Here is a 14,552-nt window from a genome sequence, read left to right as displayed (position 1 = left end):
TCCCAAGGTTCCAATATTGAAAAATCTGTGAAAGACCTCCAGCGCTGTACAGTGTCTCTCGCACGGTATCGAGTTGTAGTTAAAGAAGAGATGGATGCTTCCATTAAGAAAATGAAACAAGCTTTTGCTGAATTGCAGAGCTGGTAAGTTAAGTTGCATTTGATCACATGGCACAAAGATGATCATTTATAAACATGGTCTGCCATTCACCAGGTCCTTTAATTTCTGACTCTTAACTGCTCTATGTAGTGGGAAGAAACTTAAAAATCCTGAGGTATATTTAGCTTTCTGCTTCGTTCAACTCCTTTTGGTCACATGGCCATTTTGCAAATGGGTGGTACAGAGAGCTCTTTGTGTTCTAGGAATGGGCTTGAGGTTGATATTGTTCAGAAAAGGACAAATAATTATAGAATGGACCATACGTCTTTACTTTAGGGTCTGTCTTTTAAACCAGGAACCTGCAACAAATGGCATGATGTTTTTGAACAAAATTATGAAGTAGAAAAGACCTGTCTTTGCTTTCCCACCTCCTGTCATCCTTCCTAATGCACTCTGCCCTAAACGTATCTTTGGTGCCTTATTATTAATCGATTTGTTTTAATTTTGTGTTTTTCAAACTGTGTTCTAAAAAAAATACTCTTAACTAGGGGCACCTGGATGGCCCAGTCTGTTAAGTGTCCAAATCTTGATTTCAGCTCAGGTTATGATCTCACAGTTTTGTGGGATTGAGCCCTGCATCAGGCTCTGGAGTGACAGTGCACAGTCTGCTTGGGATTCTCTCTCTCTCTCTCTCTCTCTCTCTCTCTCTCTCTCTCTCTCTTTCTCTGTCCCTTCCCTACTTGCATGCTCACTGTCTCTCTCTCTCTCTCAAAACTTTAAAAATAAAAACTTAAAATTTAAAAATAAAAATAAAACAATAAAAAATACTCACATCTTAAAATATATTAATATGTGTTCTGTAGGGGAAATAGGGTTTGGTAGTTAAAGACGTTTGAAAATACTTTTTTAAAAATTTTACCACTGGACTTAAGTGCTTTTTCAATGCTAATGTGCACTGTGAATCTACAAGAGGGAGCTATACTATGCTGTTTCTCAAGCATATTTGACTATAGAATCTTTTGCGGGGAGAAATATATTCTAATGTTTTTTAAAATTACTGAAGCTAGTTTTAATCATTATATATTGAGGTGGTAACTAATACTGAAGCCATAACTCCTTTCTGGGGAGGTATTTGCATTTTTATAAGGGACTTGTTTGCAATGGAAAAGCCCCGAGGACCAAATTCAGTAAAGTGATGGAAAGACCAGCAGCTAGGTTGATGTTTGGAGGTGTAAGACTGTCTACTTTCCTTTCCTGTAAGACTTGCCTAGATCTGAAATATGAGAGGAAGCATTCATGAATAGAGGAAACCTACCCCACTCTTCCTCCCAACCATCCATTTTCTTGCCTGTTTGTGGTTGTATTCAACCACGTCTCTGTTCATCAGCTTAGTATGGTTACTTCATGCCACAAGAAACAAGAGACAAGGGAGTGTAGGCAGCCTCCGTCCTGTGGAATTGAAGAGGGCATGAATTAATGAAGATGTAGAATAAAGCCTCCAAAAAGTTGCTGACACATACTTTTATCATTTGCAAAGTGTAGAATGGTCCACTAAATCATCATAACCAAAAGTACATATATGTTTGTGTATATAGTTTTAAGTTTATTTACTTTGAGAAAGAGAGGGCAGGCACATGCATGGGGTAGGGGGCAGACAGAGAGAGACAGAGAGAGTGAGGAAGAGAGAGAATCCTAAGCAGGCTCTTTGTCCTGAATCCTGAGTTTTCCCTTTCAGGTTTTATAGCTAGAAATTTAATGTCATATCTTCTGTCTTTCTTACATACATGTTTGCTTCAGCCAGAAGACTTAACATTCACATTTCCTCTTCTATATACTTGTTGATGCCACTTTTCTATCCTAATATGTTCTTCTATATCTTTATACTTCTCTAACTCCAAGCAGTCTTCCCAAACTCACCTTAAATTAAGCTCTAACTTACACGAATATTTCTAAGTAACTGGTTTCTACTCTTTATGAACCTTTTGGGAGAAAGTACCATGCCCTTCGCCCTGGATTACTATCAGATCAGATATTATTGACTCATTTGGAAAAGAATAAAGAGCTAAGAGTAGATCATCCCAACTTTGCTTTGATAAGCCTCAGGTTTCCATGACTGTTTAGCTTACTGATTACTTAGCCACAGGATCTGATTGTATTCAGAACCAGCCTAAACCAGGAAATGCAGTTCCGGGAGAGAGATTTGTGAGTTCCTGTTGACTTGGAACCCAGCCAAGGAGAGCCTCCTTCGATAAATGACAAATGAAATGGTTTCCTGCCTGGGAACTGTGTATTTAGGATTGATTAGCAGACGTGACAACCGGGTCAATTTAACTTGAGGAAAGAGATTTACCTGCCCTTTCCTGCTGGTGCCCTTCTCTCTGGCTGATTGGGTTTTTATACTACCTTATTTCAATGCCCCTTGTAGTTGCTACTTCAAGACATAATTGGCAGGTAAGCTAACTCCATTTGGCACTGAACCAGAGCTTAGAGTTAATGTCACTCAGGAAGCCATTTTTTGTGTTGGTTATAGTATAAAAGAAAAGAAAAGGGTTTAACAAATTTGCAACAGTAAGATTACATTGATGGGGCACTAGGGGAATTATACACATAACTGCTTTCATTTTGGGGCCAAATGAAAGCAGACACATACCTGTGGGAAGGTAAAATCAGAGGCTTTTCCAGTATGTAAAACTCAAAATCTGTTGGTGATCCAGTAATAATCATCTCTAGACCCAAGTTTACTTTTCTTGTCCATTCATAAAATTTGTCTGACTTACATTGTTGGAGCTATTAGTTGACTTAAGTTTAAAGTTATTAAAGAGCAGGATATGGAATGGAACATGAAGCTAAAGTAGATAAATCATTTTGGACAGTTGTCATATAATATGTTGGTGAAAATGCCAACAGGAAATACACTCAACTTGCCTTTGTAAAGCAACTCAACTCCTTGTTAAAGGAGAAAATGGAGAGGCATCTCTTAAACACACTCAACTCTTTGTTAAAGGAGAAAATGGAGGGGTGTCTGGGTGGCTCAGTTGGTTAAGCATTTGACTTTGGCTCAGGTCATGATCTCATGGCTTGTGGGTTTGAGCCCTGCATCAGGTTCTGTGCTGACAGCTCAGAGCCTGGAACCTGCTTCGGATTCGGTGTCTCTCTCTCTCTCTCTCTCTCTCTCTCTCTCTCTCTCTCTCCCCTCCTCCCCTGTCTCCCCTGTTCACGCTGTCTCTCTCTCTCTCTCTCTCTCTCAAAAATAAACGTTTTAAAATAATTTTTTAAGGATAAAATGGATAAGAAATTTGAAATTCTAAACATATAAAGTCAATGTAAGTCTTTGCTTATGACTGAAATTTTTCATAGCTGATTCCTCATTCACCTTAGAAAAGTTACTTCTTGGCACAAAAGCAGACACTGAGATCAATGGAACAGAATAGAGAACCCAGAAATGGACCCACAAACGTATGGCCAGCTTATCTTTGACAAAGCAGGAAAGAATATCCAGTGGAAGACAGTCTCTTCAAGTGGTGCTGAGAAGACTGGATAGCGACATGCAGAAAAATGAACCTGGACCACTTTCTTACACGTACACAAAAATAAACTCAAAATGGATGAAAGACCTAAATGTAAGACAGGAAGTCATCAAAATCCTCAAGGAGAAAGCAGGCAAAAACCTCTTTGAACTTGGCACAGGCAACTTTTTACTCAATACGTCTCTGGAGGCAAGGGAAACAAAAACAAAAATGAACTATTGGGACCTCTTCAAAATAAAAAGCTTCTGCACAGTGAAGGAAACAATCAACAAAATTAAAAAGGCAACCGATGGAATGGGAGTAGATATTTGCAAATGATATAACAGATAAACGGTTAGTATCCAAAATCTATAAAGAACTTATCAAACTCAACACCCAAAAAACAATCCACTGAAGAAATGGGCAAAAGACATGAATAGACACTTCTCCAAAGAAGACATCCAGATGGCCAACCAACACACGAACAAATGCTCAACATTACTCATCATCAGGGAAATACAAATCAAAACCACAATGAGATACCACCTCACACCTGTCAGAATGGCTAACATTAACAACTCAGGCAACAACAGATGTTGGTGAGGATGCAGAGAAAGAGGATCTCTTTTGCACAGCCGGTGGGAATGCAAACTGGTGCAGCCACTCTGGAAAACAGTATGGAGGTTCCTTGAAAAATTAAAAATAGAACTACCCTATGACCCAGCAATTGCACTACTAGGTATTTATCCAAAGGATACAGGTATACTATTTCAGAGGGACACATGCACCCCAGTGTTTATAGCAGCACTATCAACATTAGCCAAAGTATTAAAAGAGCCCAAATGTCCATTGATGGATGAATGGATAAAGAAGATGTAGTATATACATATATACCTTCTTTTTGATTACTCAGCAATCAAAAAGAATGAAATCTTGCCATTTGCAACTACATGGATGGAACTGGAGGGTATTATGCTAAGTGAAATTGGTCAGAGAAAGACAAATGTCATATGACTTCACTCATATGAGGAGTTTAAGATAGGAAACAGATGAACATAAGGGAAGGGAAGCAAAACTAATATAAAAACAGGAAGGGGGACAAAACATAAGAGACTCTTAAATATGGAGAACAGAGGGTTGCTGGAGGGGTTGTGGGAGGAGGGGAATGGGCTAGATGGGTAAGGGGCATTAAGGAATCTGCTCCTGAAATCGTTGCATTATATACCAACTAACTTGGATGTAAATTAAAAAAATAAATTAAACAGCAAAAAAAGTTACTTCCTTTTAGTTGAGCTTCTCTTTTAGAGAAGATGTTAAGCCAGAGGTAGTCTAACCAAAGGCTTTTAGATCCTTAAAGTCCATGTAAACTTTATATGGTGAAAACTTACATATCATTTTAAGAACCAAAGCACTTTCAAAAATGTCTATTTTAGAAATAAAGGAATGGGCTAATGTAATAATGTGGTATCAAAAATCTCCATAGCACTCTATACCTTTAAATTATTCTTCAGTTGTTGCATATTTAGTACATTGATACCTTATTTCTACTAGTAGTTGGCCTTCTTGGTTTTTGATATCCTTTAATTTAAATTTTTCACTCTTTTTTTTTTTTTTTTTTTTTTTGAGAGAGAGAGAGAGTGTGTATGCATACAAGCGGGGGAGAGGGAGAGAGAGAATCTTTAGCAGGCTCCATGCCCAACAAGGAGCCTTATACAGGGCTTGACCTCATGACTGAGATCATGACTTGAGCCAAAACCAAGAATCAGACACTTGACCGACTGAGCCAACCAGGCGCTCCTAAAATTTTAACTCTTTAACCATCTGTGAAAATATCTAGTAACATGATAATTATCAAACAGTTTACCAAACATTCAGTCATATTATCTGACTTATTTATCTGGATTTCTATCCTGCTAAGTAGGAATTTTAAATTCAACTTTACCGTTTAAAAGGGATTTGAGTCTTAAGCGATTTGCCTAACATAACATCATAAATTGCAGACTCAATATTTGAATCTCTGTATTCTGATTCCCGGTAACCTATGATTTTCATCCCATCTCTTACTGATGGCTCACTTCTCACTAAAGCTTAGGAAGAATGCTAGAGACTTGGTACTTGTCATATATATTATTTCCTTCTCAGCTTAAAGGCTATATAACAGAGGAAATTTAGGGACTAAGAAATTTTGTCATTATGGAACAGAGTTAGATTGAGCAGGACCAAAATTTTGAGTGAGCCTATGAAAGCCTTTATAAGGATCCTTTTAAAATAAAACTTTAAGAAGGAATATTCCATCCAAATATTGCTTTGTAATTCAGAAGCCTTAAATCACACCTTAGAAGGATTTGTGATTCACCTATCCTTCAAGTCAGATCCTAGTTGTGGAGAAAGTATGAAGATTAAGGGAAAGGTAACTAGGGAGTGGGGTCAATTAGAAAAGATTTCTTAAAATAAATGAATCATTATTAAGGTTTGAAGGACAGGAATTTACATTGGCAGAAAGGATGGGGCTAGAATACTGTCATTAGGAGATCTGATCTAAGCAAAGGCATAGAAGGGACATGTAGGGGCTCCGCCTGGTATAGCTATAGCTAAGGGGGCAGTAGTTGAAAGTAATATGGGAGGAAGTCAGAGACCAAGGTAAAATGAGAGCATAACAGCAGTTCTTTAAAGTAGAAGTAAAAGTCATGTAACTCTACCAACTTAACTTTCTGTGTCCTCTTGTGTCCCCCATCTGCATGCACATATAATCTTAATAGTTGTAATCATAGTGAGTGTACTTTTGTGGTATATTCTTTTCATTTAATGTTTTCTTTGATTCACCTCTCTGTAACTGCTTACACTGTGCTAATATGTGTATGTGTTCATTTAAGAATTTCTAGACAATGGATCTGGTATATATAATGATTTACCAAAGTTAATATGAACATATTTTACTAAATGGATATTCTGCTGGAACTGAGAAGTCAAGATGAACACAGATATTTGAATAATAATTTCTGCTGCTATTTATTGAGCCATTATTGCATGTCAGAAGCTTTTATGCACATGTTTCTAATCTGTATAACTATTATACCCAATTTATAGGTAAGAAAAGATGGGCACAGTAAATACTAATTTGCCCAAACATACTTGGTATTAAGTGACACTTTTCTACTATACCCTGCTTTCTTTTTCATTGTCTTATCAGGTATCTCTGTTTGCCTTTATTTTTTAGTCTTTGCCTTTCTAGTCTATATATGTCGCCCTTTAGACATTACTGTCATAATTTGAGAGAGAGGATAAAAAAACACAGTTTTAAGTGAGGATGTAGCCAGCTACTCTCTAGATGGCTTAACACTAACAATTTTTCTTTACCAACTAGAAACTTGAACAATAAACTCCTTGGTAATCTAGATTGCTACTGGTTCTTTTTTTCCTAAACATATTGTAAAATATCATCGAGTCATATGGTCTATAATATTACTTCAGAACTGAGATGCTTTTGACCACTGGAAAAGAACAGTCCCAGAGGAACAGCTTATATTCACATCCTAATTTCTTAAAAGCTACTTCAGACTCTTAAAATATGAAATCGCATGTCTACATGCTTTGTGAGGACTCCTGATTTGATAAGATCCAAACATGATTTAATAAGCTAGTTCTTTCAGTTAACTTTACCACTGTTGTTCAACTCTGTGTGTGATGACCTGACTTACTGGTCTTTTTTGTTTTTGTTTTGAGCCTATGCACATGTACCATACTCTAATAAGGCCAAGTGCTGGGAGTATGGAGTTCTACAAAGCATATGAAGCATCATTAATTTTCTGCTAATAAAAACTACTGACTGTTCCCTCTTTTGATTGTTTTTTTTTATTTTTTTTTAACGTTTATTTATTTTTGAGACAGAGAAAGACAGAATATGAGCAGGGGAGGGGCAGAGAGAGAGGGAGACACAGAATCTGAAGCAGGCTCCAGGCTCTGAGCTGTCAGCACAGAGCCCGATGTGGGGCTCGAACTCACGGACCGCGAAATCATGATCTGAGCTGAAGTCGGCGGCCCAACCGACTGAGCCACCCAGGCACTCCTCTTTTGATTGTTTTTATGAGAAGAGGGAAATGTCTTCAGAGAAGTAAAGGTGTTTGCTTTGGCTTTGCTTGGATTTCTCCTTTGATTGGCTAGAGGTGTTAGAATGAATAAGTTTTAGGTTTTCAGCAAATATAATCAGGTACAAATATTTTCTAACATTAGTGAGTGGTTTAGAGTATTATCCCTTGAAATAGTTGGCTGTGGAATTGCCAGAGATGTGTTTCCATTATAACATTATTTTCTTTAAAAAACAATTTTTTTTTAATGTTTATTTGTTTATCTTGAGAGGGAGAGCTCACGAGCAGGGAAGGGGCAGAGAGAAAGGGAGAGAGAGAATTCCAAGCAGGCTCCCAGCGCAGAGCCCAATGTGGGGCTTGAACTCAAAAACCGTGAGATCATGACCAGAGCTGATGAAGTCAAGAATCGGATGCTTAACCGACTTGAGCCACCTACGCATCCCATAACATTGTCTTGTAATACAGCAACCATAAACAAATGATAGTTAACATTTTTTTGGTACCAAGGAATACTGAAGGCAATAGCTAGAATCAATAATCTTCATGTTAAATGCATTAATTAAAGGGCTTGCTTCAAATGATGGACATGTAAGATAACTTAGAGATATGAATAGTACTACAGGCAAAACTATTCTGAGCAACTAAATAAATTACATAGAAGCTTTAGAATAAATTAAACAAATGTGAAGATAGTAAAAAGTCCTAGTAAGGAAGGAAGGCAATACAGAACGTTCAGACATTTACCAGTCTTTTCCCTTAGTGGCAGTGACAAGTCATCTAAAACCATCTTTCATGACTGAAGAAATGATGTGGAAATTCTCTACACTGTTATAAGGCACAGGCTTAATAAGACCTAGTATCTAAGTCCCCGCAATATTTAGCTGAATTTCATTAGCAGTTTCAGAATCCAGTGTATCAGATGCTGATTATGGTGTATTTCCATTCAGGAAAACCTTGAGACAACAACTGCAAGCTCAGTGTCCCTGTGTATTGGCACGAACAAGGTAACAGAAAGTCTAACTGTCTGAATGAGCTTTTCATCACTCTCTGAGAGGACTCATTGCTTGCAGTTATGGCCTCTAAAAACTGTTACCTCAAACCACAGGTACTTTTGAATCTCTTGGCCACAGATCTATATGAAGACCCATCGTTTAGCTGAGGAGCAGGTGAAAAACTTGAGCTTAAGTTTCCGCATTGTTAGAAAGCAATATTACGATAAACTCTTGTTTTTAATCGTAAAAAGAAAAAGCCTCTGCTATTTATCTTTATGCTTACCCTACTGTCCACTTTTGAACTCTTCCCACCTTTTCTATTTGTGATGCACTTATTTCAACTTTTTATTGTGAAAACTTTCAAAGAGACAAAAGACACGGAAGGATGGTACAGAGTGTGTGTGTGTGATGTGTTTTGGTGGAACCATTTGAAAGCTGCAGGCATTATGACATGCCACCTCTAAAATGCTTTAGCATTGATGACCTAAAGATATGGTCATTCTACACAGTTGCAGTACATTATGTGATGTACTTTTAGGAGGCAAGTTATTATTATATTGCTTTGGTCAGTCTCGGCCTATCTATGGCGATGCTCTCAGCTACAAACGCCCGGGGGGCATTCACCTGGGCTGCATATTACTTGTAATGAGGCCATATTTGAGCTAGCGTTGTGGCTGGATCAGCCCTGGTGGTTCTTAGGATTGTAAGACACCTCAACAACTGCCATCAGGGATCTTGGAAAAAAAACAAGCTTTTATTACTTACATGTCCTAGAGGGGACATGGCACGTCCAGTGCCATACAGCACAGGGTGCTTAAATAGAGCCCAGACTGGGGTTATGCCTTTATTGCAGGTGATGGTGGGTTACCTAAGGTTTTGTGGGTTCATTCTTTATTGGTGAATTTAAAACATAAGAGCAGGAATTAAAGCGTGGGAAGGGAAAGTAGGGTCACTCAAGTTATATGGGTCACTCAGGGCTTTCTAAAAGAGGAACTTCCTGTGTGGGGTAGCCTGACTTTTTATTGTGCAGCTGGCAGTCTGTTTATCTGAGATGTCTTTGAAATGGAGGTCTGGACAATCAAAGCTTAGTGTCAGGCACTTAACATTACAATGACAAAAGCTAACTATCAGGCATTTATATTTTAGCATTTATTCGTTTTTGTGCTTTTCTTTAAACTTTTTACTTTTTTCTTTTTTAACATTTATTCATTTTTGAAAGAGAGGTGCAGAGAGACAGGAAGACCCAGAACTGGAAGCAGGCTCCAGGCTCTGAGTTGTCAGCACAGAGCCTAACGCGGGCTCGAACTCACTAGCTGTGAGATCAAGACCAGAGCTGAAGTCGGACGCTTAACCGAATGAACCACCCAGGCACCCCATATTCATTTTTGTGTTTTAAAGACTTGTGAAAATCTTCAGGAAAATTGCAAATGTTCATCAGGCTTTTCTCTGAGAAAATATCCCAACAGCCTCGGTTAACCAGTAGATTGCTCTATTTAATACTTGGCCGACGACATAAGACCTTTTGTAGGTGTTATCAATAGATGGCAAGACAACAAGCAAGAAATAGAAGCACTTACTGCTTTTTATAGTGGGGTTTTTGGGCACGAAAATATGCACTTTTTTTAATGGCATGGGCAGATGGTTGTCCATACACTGCCTCTGAATTTCTTACGATCACCAGTGAGTCAATCAAAAAACAAACTTTATTTAAATAGATTCCAGTCGGGGCGCCTGGGTGGCTCAGTCGGTTGAGCGGCCGGCTTCGGCTCAGGTCATGATCTCACGGTCCGTGAGTTCGAGCCCCGCGTCGGGCTCTGTGCTGACTGCTCAGAGCCTGGAGCCTGTTTCAGATTCTGTGTCTCCCTCTCTCTCTGACCCTCCCCCGTTCATGCTCTGTCTCTCTCTGTCTCAAAAAATAAATAAACGTTAAAAAAATAAATAAATAAAAATAGATTCCAGTCATCCCTACAGGGGGAAAAACAATCCAACACAGTGTACTTCGTAGCTCCTACTGCCACAGAAAAGTCTGATTGTGATGATGCAGAATTTTTTTTCTTGCTAACTGTGTCATGTGACATTCTACTTTTTCATAATAAAGATTGTAAGCTGCAAAAAGCTTACTTGTTTGCGGAAGTCTTAATAAATATTTTACAAGCTTTGCCAGAGACAAATTTGTCATCTGGTGGACACAGCGTCTGCATCTTAAGGTGATTCAGCAACAGAAAGGAGGTAGGGTCAAAATTGAGGCCTGGCAGCTCCTGTCTCAGTTGTGCTTTTGTTTTGCTTTTAGGTATTCCAAATGCTGCTAGAGTTCTCAGAGCAAAGTATTGCCAAGGTTTGGAGAATGCTTTCTTAGCAGAGTATTGCTACTGTACAATAGTTGGATCTTCTCTCTTGTCTGGTGCTTCTGGATTAATATGCCATCCAAATTTGTTTCATTACAAGTCTGTTTATTAACATCATGCATAATGATGTTTTTTTGTTGTTTTTTTTTTTTTGAGAGCATGAGTGTGCACGTGCACGCAGGGGAGGGGCAGAGAGAGAGGGAGAGAGAGAGAGAGAGAGAGAGAGAGAACACCAAGCGGGTTCTGCTCTGTTAGTATGGAGCCTAGGGTGGGGCTCAAACTCAGTGAACTGTGAAATCATGACCTGAACTGAAACCAAGAGTCAGATACTTAACCAACTGAGCCACCCAGGTGCCCCACATCATACATAATTCTTATCAAACCTGTGTTCTCTGGCACTTCATATAAAGGAATTTGCTCCTTGAGAAAATGACCCTGCCTTATCTTTTTTTGTATACCTCACACTATAGTCCCTGTATTTTTTTTTTTTCTTCAGCGTTTTTATTTATTTTTGGGACAGAGAGAGACAGAGCATGAACGGGGGAGGGGCAGAGAGAGAGGGAGACACAGAATCGGAAACAGGCTCCAGGCTCCGAGCCATCAGCCCAGAGCCTGACGCGGGGCTCGAACTCATGGACCGCGAGATCGTGACCTGGCTGAAGTCGGACGCTTAACCGACTGCGCCACCCAGGCGCCCCTATAGTCCCTGTATTAACTACTTTCTGCTAACATCACTAAATATTGAGCTAAATTGAATCAGCATTCATATATATGTATACGTATATGTTTATGTGTGTGTGTATATATGATTAGTTTTACAATCAGAAGCAAGAGTAGAACTTTTATTAACCTTGTAGATCTATTCCTTTGCAAAAGGGGAAATCAGAATGAATAGAAAATTCAAAGAGAGTTGGAACATTTCATGTCTGGGCAAGTATCAAAATTTTAGATTTTTATTTCACCACTGAGTAAAACTGATACGGTAAGGAAAATTACTTGTATCCAGAGGTTGCAGACTAGGGCAAACTACTGTCTTGCTATATGTTGAAGGTAGTGGGCTCTTTTACAAGAACATAGAAAGCTTTACGTGCCATTTACATTTGCAGTGGAGAAAATTCTCAGTACCCATTTGATGTTCATTTTCTGTAGAAAGCCTATCAGAAACCTTTGATTTCATTTTTTCTGGATTATTAAATGTTTACCTGAAACCAGCACAATGTATATATGTCTTTTAACTACTCTGCCTCCTTAAGACTAAAGTGCCACAAACAAAAACAAATGAGCAAAGGGAAAAAAGAGAGAGAGAGTGACAAACCAAGAAACGGACTCAACTACAGAGAACAAACTGATGGTTACCAGAGGGGAGGGATGGGCTGACCAGGTGATGGGGATTAAGGGGGACACCTCTTGTGATGAGCACTGGGTAATGTACAGAATTGTTGAATCAAGGGGCACCTGGGTGGCTCAGTCAGTTAAGTGTCCAACTTTGGCTCAGGTGATGATCTCCAGGTTGGGTACTTCGAGCCCTGTGTTGGGCTCTGTGCTGACAGCTCAGAGCCTGGAGCCTGCTTTGCAGTCTGTGTCTCCCTCTCTCTCTCTGCCCCTCCCCTGCTTGTGCTCTCTCGGAAAAATAAAAATAAATAAATAAACAAATAATAAATAAACAAACATTAAAAAAATAAGAATTGTTGAATCAAAAAAGAAAAAAAAAGAATTGTTGAATTACTGTATTGTACTCCCAAAACTACTGTTACGCCGTATGTTAACTAACTGGAGTTTAAATAAAAACTTTGACAAAATAGACTAAAGTGCCAGTGGACTTGGTGCAACTGTGGTAAAGTGTTGAGAATATACAAAATCCTAATGGTGGATAAATTTACCATGCCCTAGTACGGATATTGCTTGGTAAAATGTATTAGAAGCAAAGCTGTCTGATTTTATAGACCAAAATATAAAATAAAAAATATGTGACTTTGTATGTGGAAGTACGCAACTTCCAGAACTTTTGCTTTAGCACAGTTTAGCTAGAAGTGTTCTGTAGCTCGCTACTGCCACCTACTGGTTCTCCATTCTTGGACTTCTAGCTACTGGTTTACTGTAATACACAGAAATAAAAGGGAATTAAAGAAAAAAAAGAAATAAAAGGGAATCAGGTCTATTTATTGGAATCATTAAAATATCCTTTGCTGAGGGTAAGACAATTTTTATGTGGTCCACACAGGGTTTACTTTGTAGTATACATTCAGTGAACCAACTCATAAGTCTGTCTCCTCTGTTAACAATGTGCTATTTCTGTTTGAGTTTCTGATCAAACCTTTTTTCCCTTTGTCATCTTTTCCTAGTTTAATGGATCGAGAAGTGGCATTGCTTGCTGAAATGGACAAAGTGAAAGCTGAAGCAAGTAAGACTGATCTGTAGTTAAAGCTATTACCAATTAGTAGGTATCTGCCTTTCAACCCTCATAACAAAAGCTCAATATAAATGTCACTGTAGGAGTTTATATATTCATTTGAAGAATCTTGAGAAGCTGTACTGCCCTGGCATATGAATCCTGTCAGGTGAAACAACTTTACAAGAATCTGGTTTTTAATATTTTTGAATGTTAATATTTTGAATGTTCAATGTCTGAGGGACTGCATCATGGTATTTGCCACCACAACATCATCTTAGGAAAATAAAGTATCCTTGCCAGGTGCCTGGGTTTTGTCTTATTTTGGGTTTTACTTCCAGTGATTGAATAATTCCATTGGGTTTTTTTTTTTCTACTTGGAAAAAAAAATGTTTGGCATAATCAGAGTTAACTTCACCAGCTTGCCCACAATTTAGTGTATGCATCACTGTCATTACCTATCTGAGAACTTTCTTGGTTTTCTCAGTTTGTAGAACAGTCTTCACTCAGTGTCTGTTATCATTAGATAGAAGAAGTCAATGAAATGAGGGTTTAGGATACCATGACCAGGATTCCTTGAAAGCTTACTAAAATAGATTCTGGAGGAATAGAGTCTAACTTGGGTAATTTGTGGGGTTTTGTAACCAAAGAACAAGATACCTGTTTTTTGTCATTCCTGTTGAGGGTTAGGTACAAGATACACAGCTGTATGGAAAGAAGGGAGTATCTGTTACAGCTTCTACAATGGCATTGATGTGGGCTTTTCAGCAGCAGGTTTGACCTTCATGCTTTGAATGCTAGATTTGTAATTTGGAGGGTTGTTTCTTTTAACCTGCTCTCAGACTGGTACGAATGGCAATAGGTCGAGGTGATGACTCACAATTAAACCATTTGTGTTTATGCTCATGGGCCAGAGGAGGCACTGAGCTGAGTTCTCTTTTGATCTATTTTGACCTGAAATGTTGAACAGGTGCTGTCCACTGTTTTTCAGAGGTGAGATTCATTTAAATTGAGTGGTATATCCTGAAATTTCTAAATGTGACCATTTCGGTCCATTCGTGTACTGTGTGTTCTATTTTGAGCATAAAGTTTCAAATAAAGCTAGTAAGAAGACATAGTCCTTACTTTTGAGAAGA

The 14,552-nt window shown here is 38.5% G+C and overlaps 1 protein-coding gene across 3 annotated transcripts in view; it reads left to right on the top strand.

Moving 5' to 3' along the window:
• The window catches only part of SPATS2 (spermatogenesis associated serine rich 2), a 150,642-nt gene that overhangs the window by 126,453 nt on the left and 9,637 nt on the right, over window positions 1-14,552 (top strand). For all 3 annotated transcript variants that reach the window (XM_040488243.1, XM_040488242.1, XM_040488244.1), the window contains 2 exons: window positions 8-143; window positions 13,370-13,428. In XM_040488243.1, coding sequence (XP_040344177.1) covers window positions 8-143; window positions 13,370-13,428 — 195 coding nt within the window. The remainder of the gene's footprint in view (window positions 1-7; window positions 144-13,369; window positions 13,429-14,552) is intronic.

This window comes from Herpailurus yagouaroundi, unplaced genomic scaffold (genome assembly GCF_014898765.1).
Source record: "Herpailurus yagouaroundi ecotype Mexico unplaced genomic scaffold, PumYag 166, whole genome shotgun sequence".
Lineage (NCBI taxonomy): Eukaryota > Metazoa > Chordata > Mammalia > Carnivora > Felidae > Herpailurus > Herpailurus yagouaroundi.
This window is presented reverse-complemented; position numbering and strand designations above follow the sequence as displayed.